The 18937-nt window shown below is 37.0% G+C and overlaps 1 protein-coding gene across 1 annotated transcript; it reads right to left on the reverse strand.

Moving 5' to 3' along the window:
* Positions 1-5428: 5428 nt before the first annotated feature.
* AGR3 (anterior gradient 3, protein disulphide isomerase family member) lies at positions 5429-14789 on the reverse strand. The gene is made up of 8 exons (XM_015853675.2): positions 14622-14789; positions 12141-12285; positions 10065-10128; positions 9508-9560; positions 8802-8878; positions 8012-8075; positions 6889-6972; positions 5429-6190 (listed from the first exon to the last, which is right to left on the reverse strand). Exons 2-8 carry the CDS (start codon positions 12244-12246, stop codon positions 6141-6143), a joined length of 498 nt encoding a protein of 165 aa, XP_015709161.1. The 5' UTR covers positions 12247-12285; positions 14622-14789; the 3' UTR covers positions 5429-6140.
* Between the last annotated feature and the right edge of the window lie 4148 nt (positions 14790-18937).

Genomic DNA, 18937 nt, shown 5'->3' on the forward strand with positions numbered 1-18937 from the left:
GATATTAGTATTCAAAATCAGTTGTGGTATGTGGACAAATCTGAAGTGTTATTGGATATTATGTTATAAAGAAGCTAACTTGCATAAGAGTACACATTAAGGTGAGAAGAAGGGCTATTTAATTTTTGGAAGTGTGTGATGTCCAAATAGTTTCTGCTGATATTATTAAACAGAAGTCTTAAAGAACAACAATCATTTTTTCCCCTGTAACAGCATGCAAAGAGATCAGTTCTCACGTGTATGAAATACCCTTGGAGTATATATTTTTAATTCTATGTTTTATTGTTGTAATTAGCCAGTGCATTCAGAATTTATATATATGCAAAGAGTTATCTTTTTACTGTTTTAAATTATTCTTATGGACAGTTTTCCTCATTTTTCAACTTCATTGCTTTAAAATATTGTTATGAACCTGACATCTTTTTTTTGAATTTTACCTTTATTTACAATGTAGTTTGAACATTTCTGTAACTTACTGGCATATAGTCAGAAACATGTTGAATCTACATTACTGTAGTATCAAACAGTTTACTGGCACTGGCAGTACTTAATATTGTCAGCCTTGCAACCACAGAATATTCTTTAATTGTAGCGTTATCTGGAGAAATGGTGGCTACTTTAAGATCTCTAGCACTGTGGAATTATCTGTTTACTACAAATATTTCTGGAATTTACTCTTTCTTAAGGATGTTGTTACTTCTAGGTTTGTTTATGGCTTAACAGAGCATGTCATGAAATTATATAGCATAGGGAGAATTTTCTTTAGTTTTCTTGATGAGTCATTCTTTCTTCAACAGAAGGACGTGTATCCTTTGATTTGCTTCAGTGTAGGAAGGAAATGTTTTATGCTTTAAGGCATTGGTCATAAAATTGAGGTTCCTGTCTTTTGTTTATTTTAGCACAGCGTCTTTTTTCCCTTAATTACAAGAGTTCAAATGACCACAGTGAGAAAGAAGCTGTGTTAATTGCTTTGAGCTTATTTTCATTCATATCAACTGGATAGATGTACCTTCAGTTCTCTGCCCTGCTACATGCCTTTTGAGTGATCTCAACCTGCCTATATTTTAGTTCCTTGTGTTGCACAAACATCCTTGGCTCTTGGGATCCTTTTCAGGATAAATAACTAAAAGTTCTGTCAGTCTCTTGAATGCTACTCACTTAGCATAGGAAACCTTCAGGCACACCAGTCTGTGCCTAATGTTTAAGCTGTCTGGTCCTTTGTCCTTCAGAGATGCCCTGTAGCTGTACTTGGGATTGTACAAGTTCAGCTCTCTGCCTGTACAGTCAACACATGTGGTCAGGAAAGGCAGCCTTGAAGAATTGGTGAGAGCAATGCTAGTGTTGATGTAACAGATACCACATAAGTACCTGGGGTGCTTATTTGTATTGTACCATTCTGGCAGTATGTAATGAAAAAATACTTAATCAAAATCTTCACTAGACATGAGCAACGTTGTTTCTTGACTCTTCAAAATGAGAAACAACAAAACAACCTCTAAAGCTTTCTTTCTATTTAAAGGAATTGTTCCATACCTATATCTTTTGATGAAGGAAGCAGAATAACCTGTAATATGTTTTCATTGGAATGTGTTTTTCTATGTAAAGCCAATGAAGTCTGTGGGAGGCTCTTCATGGGATCTAGGCATTTTGTCACTTCTCATTAAGGAATACAAGACTTGTATACAAGAGTATACAAATCACTGAGAATTAAAGTCACTCGTGCTGCGAGGGAATGGTTATTCCAGTTAGGTTAAGGTTACTCCTTAGGAGCATGTACATGTGAAAATAGTAGAAAGTGAAGAAGTGTCTTGAATGTGGAATGGTACTTCAAGTGAAGTGGTGGATGCCAGTTCCATGATTTGCTTGTAGAAATGTTCTAGAACGGTGTAGAAGTCTGCAGCTCTGGCAGGCAGGGCATGCAAAGCAGTAACGAGTGACCTTTAGTGTGCATGGAGAAGTATCAGAAGATATGGTGGATCTTTAAAAAGTATTTTTAGCTTCTTTCCTGAAGTAGAAAACCAAGTCTCAGCATATTAAAAATATGGCAGAAAGTTGTCTCGATCATTATATTCTTGACAAAATAGACGCATATGACATCTCTCTTTCTTACTGGTCGTACACAGGCAAAGGGTGATTTGATGAACAGGCACTTAGGAATAATTGGAGTTGGAATTGCATGGAAATTTGGAAATGTTTGGAAATGGTAAATGATGAATATCATGAGGACCATGAACAGCAAGCGAAAGGTCTGAATATTTAAATTGTAAAGTCTGAGATTTTTTTAGTCGAAGAACAAATGTTGCTCCCCTTCTCATTGGTGTTAATGAAATTTTGAATTTCCATGGAGTTTTCAGTTCCTTTTTACTCATACTGTGGATCTATAGAAAGCAAGGGAAAAAAGAAATGGAAGCACAGCAGTGACCTGGCCAAATGTGTGAAAGACACCTCAGCATTTCTCTCAGTCAGCCTTTGACAAGAACCGCACATAATATGTGAAACAATCCAAAGTATAATAGCTTTGTTTTGCAAGATCACATTTCTTTTGCCATTTAAGTGCTGAGGTGTCCCACAGTCTCTTGTCTCCATGGTGCACAAAGGTATGGTGGCTTTTCATTTGTTCTGGTACACTACAAATATTTGCACACTGGGAAATGTTTCAACTCTGCAGACCAATACATCAGCCATCTGCCTAGGAAAGCCCACGCCTTTCTGCTTTGAGACGGATGCATAGAGGGAGGATCCTGTTCTGTAGGCTCCCAGATTCTTGTGCCTCACCTCTCTGACGTTAAGTCCACGTTTGTTTGACTATGCTTGCTCTGATTACAATGGATAAGTCCCAACTGTGAAATCAGTATGAATATGTAAGCAGGTAGCAATAGAGTTTGTTTTCCAGAATGTATTGTGGTCACAGTAAAGGCAGAGCTCAGAAGTGTTTTACACAAAAAGTTTACTTCCAGAGGTGATAATGTACTCATGTTACTACTGGGATCCATCTGTGTAGTATACAAGGTCTGAATTATGTGGAGTACACAATCAGGTAGGCTTTCTCAGCTATAGATCATCGTGTAATGGCCAAACGAATCTTTGTAAATATAACTGCTGCTCTCACACAGAAGTTTTCTGTCTTTTCCTCTCCTTCTTTAGCTCTAATCTGAACAGCAATAGTCAAATAAAGCTGATTGTTGTAGATCCAACCAAGAAACAAAAAGGAACAGTTTTTCAACCAGTATGAAGAGATGTAAGCAAAGCGTGTGAAGAAAGATCTGCCCGCTGTTCTTGTGGCTGTTGTTGCATGCAAACAGAGAAGAAGAGAAGGGAATAGAATCTGATGCCATTCACTTGAGAAGAAGAAAGGACGAAAGAATAATGTTGGGTCTGCTGTTGCACAGGCTACAGATATATTATCCTTGATGAAAAAGACTTTAATCTGAGGTCTGCAGTCACATTCCATCAGGAGAAACATTACCTAGCAAAGAGGAGAGGGCAGAAATATAGTAGCAGCTGTAAAATTAAGGATGAATACTGAGCTAAGCTGTGAAGTGTTGTGCAACACCCATAGTGTTTTCTACCTGAATATCTAGCTCCACCAAAAGGACTGGATCTGAATCTTTAAATATCACAAAGATTTAGTCCCATTTCTTGAGGTTACAACTGAGAGCAGATTTCAGCCTGATACTTATAGGGATCTGAGAAGTGAAAGAAGAGAAATCTGATTTTCATTTAAGCCTGTGATAAAGAATTCTCCAAAAGCAGTTCAGTTATGATTTCAACTAAATAGTCCCACTGAATTGTTACTGCTGAGTTACTGTTGTTGTGTGTCTGTGTATACTGTCTTCCCTCTCTTTGGTATAGTAGTGTAATTAGATTTGTGTCAACAGTCAGTACAAAAACGTATGTCAGAAATGATATATTCAGGCCACAGATACATGCATTTGTCTGTTCCTCAAATGGGAAATGAATAAAAATGCTCACTGACTGTACAATCCCAAAGGAGCCCTCAGCATATTCATATTCTTCAGCTTTTTTATTTGTGATGTTGCCTTTCTACACTGGAAAGCTAATGGAGCACAAATTCAGGCTTAATTATCTGGAGACTGAAACCTTTGTATTCTGGATGTTAAATAGATGGAGGAGGAACTGGCTTACGGTATCAATAGCTCACATTTTATTTCCTACCCATGTTAGAATAGGAGTTGTTCCAAGTCAGTGTTTTTCCATGACCTCTCCAACACTCTTGAAAGAGAAGAGTGGAAAAATCTGCAAAAGAGTAACAACTTTCTACCTACTTTTTGGTTACATTCTGAATCTACCATAATTCAGTGTTTAAAAAGTTGTTCTGTCCTGTGCTTCAAAGTAGATCTTCTCTTGACCCTATTTTGTGAATACTGCCACAGCTATCCTGTGTCATCTCTGGCAGCTATCTCATATATTTTTCTCCTGAACATCTCTGTCATGCTCAATACAGGGTGTGCCCACAAGTCTGGGAAGTGCTGTCAGATTTGGAATAGATATGAACATTAATGAGTAGAGATAAACACAGAGTGAATGTGATTACGAGTTTAATTTTGTTTCCAGCCTTTTCCCTTGATTGTCAAGAAAATATGCTGCTAAATACAGATACTTTTTTTTTCTTTTTCTTTTATTATTTGTTTCACAGGTCATTTATCACCCCTCTGTTGGAGTATACATCTAAATTTCACGTGACCTATGTAGACAGGCACAATATAATTCTTTTATGACACATTAATACTCAGTATTGTAACTTAACATAGTTGTCCTGCAGAGGATCATTCTTCATATTTCACATATGTGTTTAGGCAACATCAGAGGAAATGGCAGGTAATGGAGATAAATGTTTGTGCCTTGCACAGAACATCATGTTGTTGCTCTTCCTCCAGATGAATGACTTACTACTTTGCTATAGTGAAGAAGCATGTCATTGGTATAGGCAACTATTTCAACTGACTCAGACTTTTTACTTAAAATAGCTGTTTACCCTTCCATATGGTGATCTTGAGAGACTTTGAGAAAAAGAGTTTGTATATGCAGATTCCTTCAGTATGCTTCTACTATGATGTTTGTATTGGGAACTACAGAAGGAATAACCATTTGAAAGTGCCACTTAAAAGTAAAGAGCTAGGAAAAACCTATTGGTTTTTCCCACACTGGTCTTTACAAGCATGACTAGCCTCAGGTGTGGAGTTCTGGAATTATCTCCTTCCATCTCTTTTGCGTCACTGCATTTTTATCATGGCAAAACCTGTAGTTGCTATTTGATGACTATCACCTCACAGAAACCCCATGTTCAGCATGAAATATGTTCTGTTTTCAGCTCTCAGAATCATAGAATTACTCAGGTTGGAAGAGACATCAAAGGTCATTAAGTCCAACTGCAGCCTAACCATAATACCCTAACAACCCTCTGCTAAATCATATCTCTGAGCACCGCATCCAAACAGCTCTTAAACACATCCAGGGATGGTGACTCAACCACCTCCCTGGGGAGCCTATTCCAGTGTTTAACTACCCTTCCTGTAAAGAAGAATGATAAAGAAGAATAATATCTAAAGAATGATACAGAAGAAAGCAAACCCTAGATCTGAGGGTTTTTTTCTCTATTAGCTATTCTAAAATCTACAGCAAGAGCCTTCCTGTCTGATTTGCCAGCAATATTCCTTTAATGAGAAATAAATGCATAAAACTGAGTCATGCTAGAGATTTACAAGCTACATGAAATAAAATATAGGAGGTAAGAAGTAGCTAATAACTTAGATCATGCATTGTTAATAGACATCAAGTACTGTCTATAGCTCTTGATTGGAAGTTGTAGCTGACAATAAAGCCACAGTTCAATTGATAATATACAGCTCAAGGTTGCTTGCATCTTAGACCATCACTTCTAATTATTCAGGTTGCTAATTCCACCTCACAGTGTTTGGTGGATTTCTTCTCTGTTTCCCAAATGGTAATGGTAGCCTCCTATATTTCATCTTCAAATCATACATCTCATGTAATCTGGTTTACCTGGTTGGTAAGGATTCAAAGAGATAGCAGAGAAAGAGGCTAAATAAAATATTTAAAAGTGTTGGAATTCTTGGTGCAGCTTCACCTTCTAGAGGTTATGATCATTTCACTGTTGATTACAGTTCTGTCTGAATGAGGCGTAGTGCTTTCTTCATGTTCTCTATTACTGAAACAAAAATGAGTAACAACCGTAAAATATTCTTACAGTACATTTTGATTAGTACATTCTTCACACTGGAATTCACGCAGGATTATATATTTTAGTGCTTCCTATTGTGAATATTCTGGCATTGATACTAAAGCTGAAGGCAAAGAGAGTTGTAAATCAAAACATTTAACTTGAGGAGTTGAATATTCTTAAATCCCTTTTGCTTCAGCAAAATAGTCAGATGTGACATGCATATTTGTTGTGAGATACTGCATGGGTCTCAGATGGATGGTACAGAGTACTAGTTCAACCTGAAAAATCACATTCCTTTTTGGAATATGGGTTAACAAGCATTTCTTTTTCCCGGTCCCCTCCCGTCACTGCTTATTAACATTGCGCAGTTGGATTCCTTTGTGCATAGTGACTTTCACCATTCACCAGCAAACAGCTCAGATCTTGGTCCTGAAATTTCTCACCTGTGATCTTTCAACTCACCTCACCTAAGCAGACCCAATAAATTCAGCGGAGCAATAGATGTGCCTAAGTGTTTGCTAGAACAGGTTAGACAACTATAAATTATTGTTAAGTGCTGGCAAACATTCTTTACTCATTACTTAGAGATCTTAACTGATTCTCAAACACAGACGATTGGGATGGTGTGTATCTGGCTGATTACAGTGTAAAATGCAGAGCAACAGCACAAAATAGGCACTTACAGAATGGTATGTCTTGTGGTTCATAAGTGTACAGTCGATTAGAGTATCTTCCTGTGATATCAGCTCTCACTGTGAGAGATGGGTCTGAAAAAGAAACTGTGTTAATCGCTGCTTCCCACAGCAGCCGAGGGTGATGCCCATAGTACCGCCCTGTTCCTGAGGTGTTCTGATTTTGCCAACCACAAACTACAAGGCTGTTACGCTCTGTTCCAACCAACTGCTTTTTATGTGGAGAAATCTTAAACAAAAACTAATGTTCAGTTTTATATTACACAGCTTTTTTTAAGAGATTGATTGCACATACCTTTTTTTCCATACTTGAAGAAAACCATCCTGTTTTACAAGTTCTGGGGTTACTCTGGGAGAGCTAATTTTGACTGAATGCACAAATAATGAGGGTCATGCATAATTAATACAAAGTTATCGTGGCTTACCTGGTGACTAGAACTAAGGTCTTGTGATTCTTATTGTTTCTATTAGTGTAGAAAATGGTTGTAAATATCTTACTGAACTGGTTCCCCTTCTAAGCTATCTGTTAATTAATCACCTGACTCCTTTTACTACTTTGCTCTAAGCAGGGACTTCACCTCACCTACCTTTGATGCCTGTGTAATTGGTGAAAAGGAACAGGGACTGTGGGACATGATTTACTTAATATATTTCAGAAGTCAACTCTGCAGTGTAGTAGATAATTTCTTAGACTCTGTTGACTGTTGACTTGCTCTGTGGTAATGTCTGCACTGTAGACACTGTAGACATTCATTCACATATTTGACAGCTCTCTCTACACTTCATTTCCTAACTGTGCTTGCAAAAGCACAGGGAGCTAACAGGGGCTGACAGATGCCCAGATGCTAACAGATATTTAAGCACCTTGCTCCCAAGTGCAAATGAGGTACCCTCCAGAACATATTTATAATCTGAGGAAGTTTACAGGAGCTGAAGCCCGTGATAGAATGAGAACTAAACTCAGGTATGCCAAATTCCATACTTTTGCCATGGTAAAGATAAATTCTGGGCTATTTTCTTTTTGCAAAATGATTTGTCTTGATGTTTCTGGAGAACAACACTGGCACAGATTCAGAGATCACATCTTCAGAAGATTCATAAGTACTGTACATACCTATGAACATGATTCGAGGCACGTATTGTCCATCAGGTGACAGGTTTTTATCTGTGGTTTCATGCTGGCAGGGAAATTAAAGCTAATTATTAAAATATTCATATAAATTTAGCTGAAATAGCATCACTTGTGAACAGTATTGTACCAGAGGAAAAAAAAAATACAGAAGGTATATATGCACACACATAAACACATATATGAAGGCTGCTCTGAAAGTAATGCTTCCTATTTTATTGTGTTGGTCCATGACATCAAAGACCTCAGATGCTGGTGGTGTGGCAGTAGAAGCTAAACCTTTCTGGCAGTGTTCTATTACATTTTGTTGCCATGCAACGGATGGCAGCAGAGAGGCAGTCTGACAGAATGGCATCTGTTGTGGAAGTGCATGTGAGGGAAAGTTGTGCCATTCAGTGCATTAAAAATCAAACCTGTTGCCATTCATTAACACTTGCTGAACTGTTATGGACAGAAATGGTGGATGTGAGCACACCGAGGCATCAGGTGGTGTGTTTCAGCAGTGGCAAAAACAAGTGTGAGAGCTAATGATGGTGACTTGGTTGAGTAATAGTTGTTTTTAGCTGAGAATTTGCTCTATCAAACAATGTAATTGTACCTTGTGTATTGTTGTAATTTCCATGGCATACATGGGAGGCATTACTTTCGGAGCTGTCTACGTACATATGTTTAACTGAAATGCTGGAGGTACTTAGCTAAATGTCATAAAAAAGTAAGACAAAGAAAACATAGACCAGGAAGAGCTACCAGACAAACCTCTAAAAACCCTTCCTACCATGAGATTCAGCATAATGAAACTGTCTTGGGCCATTTCTTGTATCTCTTCATTTTCAGCAAAAGCTTTCTTCAATGCTAGAAAAGACATGAATATTGTAGAGCTTATTGTAGATACTGCCTTTCCTTCAGTGTTTAGGCACCAAAGATTGGTCCCATTATTCCTGCCTCTGTTCATTCACGTTCCTAGGAGACACCTTTGGGATATATAGTGGCTTTGTGGTTTTTGATCCATGTCAGTGCAACCTTCTGGCTATGAAAATGGAAGTCCTATTCTGTCATTGTTGAAGCCTGTAGTTTCAACAGATACCAAGTCTCAGTTTGACCAAAGTACATTAATCTCAGAAAGTTCTTATTTGATCAGTTTCAGTGGTCTTGTCCTTACCTCCTTCTCAAGTTACCAGTTGAGGAAGGACAAATGTTATTAAATATGTCCAGTGAGTCAGTAGCAAATACATGTCAGTTATTTTAAATTAACAAGTGTTTAATGAGGGATAGTGGGACAGTAGCACTAAGCATTTTTCATGTGCATTTTTTGAGTAGATTCATAGTGATTTTTTTGTAAACAAAAGTAACAAATTCTTAGCTATTCTACTACAGTTTCATGCACTTATTTAAGTAATTTGAGTAAATTCAATGAATATATAAATATTTGTGTCTTAAAAAGTTATTTACAAAAATTTAACATTGATAAAAATAACAATTACCTTGGCAGTATTGGCAGTCTTCCAAATGATGAATGACCATCAGTGGCTTATTACTTTATTAATAATAATAAAACATGTAGTTAGTTTATTCAACAAGAATGAAAATAAGTGATTTTGCTAGTAGATTGGAAAAGACAAATTGCATTTAATTTTCTGTTAAATCTCAGTGAAACCTAACAGGCATTCTGTGAGGGGTGAGAGGCATTTCTGTGCAAGAGAAAAAGAATGTTAGACGAAGAAATAGAGAAGTGGAGTTTCTGTGTCTAGATAGCTTTTCTAATGTAGAAGATTCTACAAGAATGGTAGAGTGGTCTGCAGATCAGCTGTGATAGTTTTTTTTTTTAAAAATTATTATTATTATTATCATTAATAATAATATAAAATAATTATATATATTATAATATATATAATATATATTATATATAATTATATTATATATAATAATATATAATAAAAATAAATTAATAATAATAATAATTTTATTTCATTACAGTATATTGAGTGGTGACAATGTAATTAACAAAAGTGTCTTTCAAAACTGTTTTTTAATCTCTTACCTTTTTTTAGCTTGATAAAGCCCTTCTTCATAAGTTTGTACCCAGGTTATTTCATCTCCCCAGCCTACAAATATATTAAAATGATTGGCTAGGTAAGTAATTCATAAGAAACAACATTTTTTACCTTTGTCAGTAGCTGTACACAAGTAGATTTTTGTTCAAAGTATTGTAGATATACTAATCCTACATTTGCTAATAGGTATATTGGAATATTAAAAAATAAACCAGTAAAATAAACAAACAAACAAACAAAAACAATTAAAAGATCTCAGCAGACTGGCTACCCAATTCAAGTCCTTTGACACACTCAATAGAACTCTTTCTGAATACTCAGAGCTCCCTAAATTGGTGACAAAATTCTTTATACCTTCATATTTTCTCTTCATGTTGGCTGCTTTGTACTTCATTTAGATGCTGGGGGCTTAAAGAGAAAGCTGGCTTATAAAAGTGAGAGAGAAAAATTAAATATGACAAATCAAATAAGATCAACTTTAATGTTGAGTTTTAAACCTGACTCATGAGTCAAGAATTTCAGTCTCTGGAGTTGCAAGTACTTCACTTATTTAAATAATTTAGTTAAAGTAAAAATCTCCATCAAAATATAATCCTAATGAGTCTTCAGCTTCACAGCTCATCTAATGAACTCAAAAAGCAAATTCTCATGTTGTTTTCATGCCTTCAAAACCCAGAGATGCCAGCCCCTCTGAAGTAGCTTCCCACATTCTGGTCAGTGGGGCATTTGCTTGGAATGCTATAGGTCATCTCTTCTTTCAGGAGGCTGATTTCATTTTCATATCTGTCTGTTTTTTGGTGGAGTTATAGCTTAGTTGACCAGTGGGTTCCCTGGCTGAAATCAACTGCTGATGTAGGTAGTTGCACAGAGAAGTCAGCTGGGTCATTTTACAGCAGATTTAAGTATTCCCTCTTATCTGTTAAAGATGCAGGTGATGTTCTGAGTGGGAAAAATTAATTCTGATCTAGTCAAGACAGGACATGGATACCAGACTAGGTATAAACTTTCTCCATGGGTACCAATTATGGAAAGTGATTTGATACTTGTCTCTGTTTTGTCCAGGGATTAGACAATTTTGTATTGTATATACAGTGGGTTTTGCATGGAAAAGCAATTGTCCCTGTTCTTACTATTTTATAAAGCCTTTGACTGCAGTTATTATATGTATATATTTTTTTTTTTCTTTTTTTTTTTTTTTTAAATATGAAATGATTTCAAATGTCAGTAAAATTCCTACAACTGATCTGCTTCAGTGCTTCTCTTTGCTGTCTAAATGCCTCTCAAGTAAATGGCTTCAGATGGGGCCTCTGTGAATGCAGGGCTTTGGCTTCATGTGCTTCATATGGGAGGAACTCAGAGGTGAGCTGTGGAGTCTGAGTGCTTTACACAACTTGCAGAAAAGCTCAGGGAAACAGCTGCATATATTTTTACACGATTAGGTCTGAAAAGAGAGGAAAGGCTGAGAAGAAGGAAAGAAGTATTTTTCTACAGATTTTTCTTCATCAGACGTAAAAATGTTAAAATCCTATAACATCCAAGTGGAAAATTATGCACCACAAGGGAAGTGTGAGTGTGACTATCTGATAAGAGGGGAAAGAAAAAGAAATTGAGGACTATCCAGTAAATGGATAAATATCCCTGATGGTTGAGACTGTTATTCTGTGGATTAAAATGGATCTGTAGAAAAAAAAAATCATTTTAGATGGAAGTTATGAAATTGTGCTTCAGTAGCTGTAAGTTACCAGCTCAAGATGTCAACTAACAGGTGTTTGAAAAAATATTTTTTACTGAGAGTTCTTCAAGAGCAGCCAGTTTCCAGAGACTCAGTTTAGGTTATTTGATTCTAACAGGTCACCGTGATGGATATAAATTAGAAAGACTATCTGAAGCCTTGAGCTGTATTCTTAGGAACAAACTGATGTAGTGAAATGACTGGGAGGAAAAAGGTGCACTACTTAGTGTGTGACTGAATGCTGAAGAATCACACCTCAGTAAGCACATATAAGCTTTCAATATTATAATACCTCAATATGGTAAGATGAGGAGGTAACTACATAAAATACCTCTTGATAGCGTCTGAGGTGCTTTTTTTTCCTTTTTGATTGCCATAGCAAGGTTGGATGAGACTGCAATTAGCAGGAGAGACAAGGCCAACGTTGAATGGAGCATTGTTTCTCTAAGAAGTTCTGTTTCAGAGCAGCAAGGAAACTGGAAAACAAAACAACAGCTTTAGTTGTATAGATTCATTACCTAGTGTAGTGTAAATCAACTTGTCAGTGGCATTCTAATGAGGCAGTTTGGGTAGTTGGGTAGTTTCTATAAATGTGATTATTTTTTTATTTTTTTATTTTTTTTTTTTCCCAAGCAGTGAAAAATAAAGATAATCTTATTATGCAGCACTCCTTAGAGCTATAAAACTCTGGGGGCAGCAGGCAGTTCTCACTACTCTGTGATCAGGAGAACAAAGTTTCTGCTTTGGGTCATCCACCAGTTCATTCTCATGAACCTATATTATATTTTAATAAAGGATCAGGACAGTGCTACTATTTTTTTTTTTTTGTCCCTTTATTTTTAGTTTAGTTGTTTTTTTTTGTTTTTTTTTTTTGTTTTTTTTTTGTTTTTTGTTTTTTTTTAAATTACTACAAACTATAACAGTATGTGTTTGTTTTACATATAGTAGGTTTTTTGGTACTGTGATAAAAACCTGAAGATAATTAATTTTATTTTAAATTGACAACAAAAATTGATAGCTTAATTCTGTGAACTAGAATGTTAAAATAGTGAGATAAATTTCAAACCAGTGTTCTGATTTCCATCTGTTTCTTACAGTGAAATCTCAAACACTTTTCCTCTTCTTTAAGGCTTTTAAAAATTGATTTCTAGTTCAAATCCTGCTTAAAAAGAAGCAACCCACGTATGTTCCCATCTGCTTGCATATTCTGAAGGTGTTTACTTTTCTTCCCGATAAAAATCACTCTAAGACGTCCAGTAATTTCTATTCTTGAGGAAAGTCAGAGAACAAAAGTTAACAATTGAGTAAAGATAATGCAAAGCCAAAGGTGTCCAGTTTTTGCCCAGTACAGTAATAGGTAATTAAAACTCAGGTCATTTGCACTGAATTAGGAAATGTAGTGAATACAGCCCAGTATATCTCTCAGTCAGTGTGCTGATTCTCTAGAGTTTCCTTTTTCAGAGATTGAGCTGTTACCAGGATGACCTACTGAGAAAGTCCTTTGACTTGAAGTGCTTCCTTCAAAGCACTTTAGCCTGTATTTATGATGAAATTTTCACATTGAATTTAGAAGTGACCTCCAGTGTGGAATTACAGCCTTCAACGCTGACAAAACTAAATTCATACATCCTAGGGCAGTGGCATGAAAAATACAGCAGGTTTTAATGAATTTTTTAATGCTGCTAACATCACTGTTATCTATTTCATTTCTGATGAACGAATTCAAAGGCCACTTCCAATAACAAGATAAGTATTCTGTTCAAATAACTGGAGAAAAAAATGTGCTTTTAACAGCAGAAGAAGTACCACCATATTGCTGCAATTCCATATTTCTGAAGAATTTTCCTTGGGTTATAACAAAATCATTAATTATAGCACTTTTCCTCCTCAGTCTGGATCATCACTGTTCCCTTCCCCTCCGCATTACATCACAGCTCTAGGGCTGTTCTTTGTTTCACATAATTTCCTCCTTAGGCTTGCTCATCTTATCTGTTGTTGTCTGAGTTTAGAAAGTATCTCCCTGGGGGTCTGTAAATCTGCACATTAATTTGGTGTTTGGAGATGATGGAATTCTAAAAAGGAAATGTCGGTTCCCGGTGTTTCATAAGGAGAGACTATAACTTTTAGGTAAGCTTGGGAACTGAGAAATTTTTGAGAATAGGAATTACATTCAAATTACCCCCACATTGGTGCAAACCACTAACTTCAGTCAGCAAAATCAGATCATGACACCCTGCTACTTTACTTCTGATGAATCAGCTCTTATAACAACTCTCTGTGAAGCTTAGTGACTATCCTTAGCTTTAGTTTACCTGTCCAATGTTAGTAATAAAATATAGCATTTGCACTAATATATCAAAGCTCCATTTAAGCATAAATAGTTATGGCTTTGAAATCACACCAAATATGTCGCTAAATGGAGTGAATGAATCAGTTCTGTCTTCTGTGGTACATTAACAAAGAAATGAAGTGTAAATCTCTTCAAGTCCCGCATTTATTTAACTGAAGCTTAAATAATTGATTATCATCATACTGAAAATCAACAGAGTTTTGGAGGGTTAATTTACAGAGATGCAACTGGATGCAATTCAGTATTCTAAGTTTTTGATGTTGTGTTATCCAATTATAGTTGATTGAGTAAAGGAAAAAAAGACAGCCAGCACTATAAATGTTACCTTTATCTATCAGAACAAACGTTTTGCTAACTAAACTCTTAGCATCTATAATTCGTCTGTTTTATGTTACTTGCTACATGTTTATCAAACAAAACTCATTTCTGTATTGAAGTTGAGAATAAGAAATGTTTTCTCACCAGCAGTGGTTAGTTCTCTTGATGGAAGGTCTTTTTCCTGAAATTGGGTAAAAGTCAGTGTGGTTTACACACACAACTCCTGAAATATCCAGGTCTCTCTGTAACCACAACAGCCTAGGAAAAATGAGAGATCTTTTAGGTGGAGACCAAGTTAATGCACTTCCACCCTCCCCCTTCCTATTCTGCCATCCTTCCAACTTTCACTGTTGTGGTTCCCATACTTGTACACTGAATCCTTGGATTTCTCTTTATCTTGGCTTGTATCAGGTGTCTTATATGAGGGTTGAAAAGAAATAGTGGCTTATGTGTGTCTGTTGCTTCCCCCCTTAGACAGTTTGTGTCTGGCTTATGCCCAATGAAAAAAGAAACCACCAATGAAAGCTGGAACTGTAGAGGCTTTTGTTTCCAGTGAATGGCTGAGTTCACTGATGCCTGAAGATAGGTATGAAGCTAATAGGAAGACACAAGGGTTGCTTTGTGTAGAGGAATGTAATTAACAAATAAAAGTAACTTATTTTTTGAGGGAGAAATAAAATACTTTGTTTAAAGGGAATGGTTTTAAAGTATCTGATTGTTGTTTTTGCAAGTTGTAGTTTAAAAATGGTCTCATTCTTTGGACGTGATGCTTGATATAATTTTGACTTATCTTGATAAATATGGGAAAAACCCTTGAATTCATTCTGTGTGCACAGACAAAGAATTACCTGTATCGCTTTTCCCCTCTTCCTTGGATAACATTTGCACAGTTTATAGGGATTGTGTGCTTACAGTTTTTCCTTCTTTTCATGTGAAGCCAGCCTTCATGTTTAACTTGGAAGCTTTAATCTATTGATGTTTGTTGTCACTTACACGTGTGATTATTTATGTGTACTTCTGTATTATTAGTGTGGCCTTCTGTATTTTTGGTGCTAAATTATAGTTCTGTGTTTTGATAGAAAATTCATAATAACACTTCCAGTTAACTGGAAGTTAGGCAAAATGCAAGAACTCTGCTTTGTGGGCACAGATGCAAACAGTGCTGGCCTCAATGTGATAATCATGTCAGATCTCTTAACTGGGAGGAATTTGTCCAGTTCTTTAGCTGAATATAAATATGAATTTGTTTAGTGCTTAATATGAGAATTCACGGTATGAGAATAAAAGGTAAAAGAGGCAATTAAGCACCCAAGGGAATTTCTATGAAAAAGAGATACCCCAATGACACACTCCACTCTGTGTGTTTTGTCATGGGTTGCAGCTTCTACTCACAAGGGTAGGTGTGGAGTCTCAGGACTCAGCAGACTCAGAAGAAATAACTCAGATCATAAGTAAAAGAAAGTATATACAATTCAAATGAGAAGTAAAGTTTTTTGTTTTGGTGGTTTAAAGTGTGAGTACCTGCAGATTTGGAACTTCCTGCCTGGTGTTCCTGTATCTTTGGGTTCCATGGAGATGGGCTTCTTCCTGGGCCTCCAGGGCAGCTATGGAAAGGATGATGAGGTGATGCACACCACTGCTGCAGTAATGAAAGGGAGTATTCAGACTCCTTTAAAAATCTGTTTTCTCCTTCAGCTTCTGTACTTCAGGCACTTCAATGGGTTAAAAAACCCTAACTTTGAAAACATAGCTTAAAAAGAAAATGCATTTTGATTACATTAAACCCTGACTGCCTTTTGTGAGTTCATGAAAACAAATGGTTTGACCCTTTGTTTTGTAAGCTAGGCAGTGTCTGCTTTCTCCATTATGTCAGAAAGACAAAAGGCTCTGGGGCTAAAAAGAGAAGCAAAAGTGCTTGAACATCACTGAGGGAAGAAAGAAAAGGGAATGAAGGAAAAAGGCTTCAGTGACAAATTGCTCAGTGAGTTGATACTTAAAGGTCCTAATATCAATTTTGATAGTGCTGTTGTTGGTTTTTTGGTTGAATAAAACCATACTGAGAGTTGGGAGTGAAGTGCCCAGCCCTGACTGCACAAATCCTGGAACATTTAATTATTATTCTGCTTTTTTAGGATGTGATACTATATTTGTCCACATACTACCTTTCAACCCATTTGACCCATTCAAATGAAGTACAGACCTGAACACTGTCTAGCAAACGATGTGCAAAGCTTGGCAATGAAACACAACTAAATCAGCAAGGCCAAGGACCAAATTCTAATTTTAAAGCTGTCAGTTACTTCCACAGTTTGGAATAGCATGTCTGTAAATATAATCGTAGTTCTTAAGTGAAATACCCCATTCTGGAGAGCATGAATAGGCAACCTAAAATAACAATAATTGAAAAAAGACAGTAGGATTAGTAAGTGTGAGCCCTTGGGTCTGTCTTACCTGAAGATAGTACCTATAGTACCAGTACTAGTGCTGGTTGACAGTGAGGCTGAGCACTGCAGGCTGATTCAGAACGTTAAACATGAACACTTGATCTGCTTCTGCAGAAAGGAAAGTTGCAGAAAGGAAAGCTGGAGGTCTTACACTGTCCAACTCCAGCATAGCTAATACATGTGTGAAGGATGAGAGCACGGCTCCTGTGAAGCCTGTAGTTCAGCATTGTTTCTGCAACTTCCATCTATATCTCCATGAAAGGCTTACACATGCCTAATGTGTCTCTGTGGATCAATACAAAATTAATTAGGGGATTACAATAACAGGATTCCCAAGCAAATTTTACAGTAAGCTGCAGGAGAAAGCTTCACAGAACATGTATTTTTGTATCTGAGAAGTACATCTGGATCCCACTAACACAGGTCTGTATCTCAGGATGCAGTCAAAGACCAAATAGTGATAGAGATGAAAAATGTGCTTCAGGCTCAGAGTGCTGAACATTTACTTTCACTGCCAAACAGAAACTTGAATAAATGGGAAAACTCTGCAAGTGTCTGCTAGGCTTAGGTTTTAACTGACAGCCAAAAATTTTTCTTAGAGAAATTTCTGATTCATTTCAATGAAGCCATTAAAAGAAATCTAGATAGGACATGCTGCTTTGTTTCTGTGTGTGTCTTTCAAAATTGTCATCGTTGTAGAAATGTCACTTCTGGTATTACAGGATGATTCAAAACAGATGCTTTTTTTTTTTTTTTTTCTTTTCTTTTTCTCTCTCTCGTTTTTTTTTCCTTCCCAGTTAAAAGCAGATCTTGAGGTAATAGATGTATGAGCAACTCCACTTCTCCCTGAGCCCTAGTGTTTTGCTTCAATGAACCGCTGTGCTTTTCAGCTTTGTATTCCTGTAAAGTTGTTGTTATGGATCATAACCGTAATAATATAACTGGAAAAATATTTATTAAATTAGTTTTTATAGTGGTTTATATTAGCTGCAAGCTATATTCTCTGGTTCCCACACCAGTGCTTATGCTTTCACTTCTAAGCCTTCATTTCATTCCAGTGCTGTCACCTCCAGCCCCCTCCAGTATTTCCTCTCTTTTAGGATGCTCTGACTCCTCTAGCCTGCAGCTGTCCTGTGGTACAGTCCCAAGCAAAGTTGGATAAGTGCCAGGGAAAAATCTAATGTATTATTTTTCATGATTTTTGCAGAATGAATGTATTTGGGTAAATAGAAGGAAACCGGGGCTGTATGTTGTTGCCTGCTCCCTCCAACCCTGAAGCACAAAATGTTCTGTATTGTATGTTTATTTAGCCAGAGCTTCCTGTTCTACATTTCTGTGGAACTGCAGTTCTAGCTGTGTGGACAATCCTCTAGACTTCTACTGGAAGAAGTCCAGGTATCTCTCTGTCTGAGAATCAGTGCAGAGATGTGGGGAATCTCTGGAAGGCATTTTGGTTGTGCAAGCTCCTGGAATGTTTGAGGTGCACTCTGTCAGCTTTCTGCCTTGGGAAGGGTACAGTGTGTGCGTGTGTGATGGGGGCATCACATCATCCAAGCATGGTGCATCCTCAGACACCTTGATTTTCTCCTCACCAGTACCCTGCTCATGCACTGGTTATGTTTTATTTGGTGATGTGGAAGTGGAGGAACCATTGGGAAGGGTGCAGCTGAGATAAGTCTGTCCTGAGGGCTTTATTGAAGTGGTAGGAGGCACAAAAATCTACAGAAGATTTCTGTACCACTTTACTCCAGACCCCCTTGCCAGATGTCAGGCAGTTGCACATTGTTGTTCTCTGACACCATGGGGACAGGGAATTAGCAATCGAATGGGAGATAATGGCTTTAAGTTGTACTAAGGAGGTTCATGTAGGATATTAGAAAACACTTCTCAGAAAGAGCAGAGCGGTATTTGGACAGTCTGCCAAGGGGGGTGCTGGAGTCACTGTCCTTGGAGGTGTTTAATAACAGTGGATGTGTGCCACTGATGGACATGGTTAGTGGGCATGGTGGGGATGGG

This window comes from Coturnix japonica, chromosome 2 (assembly GCF_001577835.2).
Source record: "Coturnix japonica isolate 7356 chromosome 2, Coturnix japonica 2.1, whole genome shotgun sequence".
NCBI lineage: Eukaryota > Metazoa > Chordata > Aves > Galliformes > Phasianidae > Coturnix > Coturnix japonica.

Coding starts and splice junctions, on each gene's coding strand:
- AGR3 (XM_015853675.2), bottom strand. CDS start 12,246: ATGCTCCATTCAACGTTGGCCTTGTCTCTCCTGCTAATTGCAGTCTCA. Junction 10,129..12,140: donor ACCTCAGACGCTATCAAGAG/GTATTTTATGTA, acceptor ATATATTTGTAG/GCTGGGGAGATGAAATAACC. Junction 8,076..8,801: donor TCATTATGCTGAATCTCATG/GTAGGAAGGGTT, acceptor TTTCCCTGCCAG/CATGAAACCACAGATAAAAA.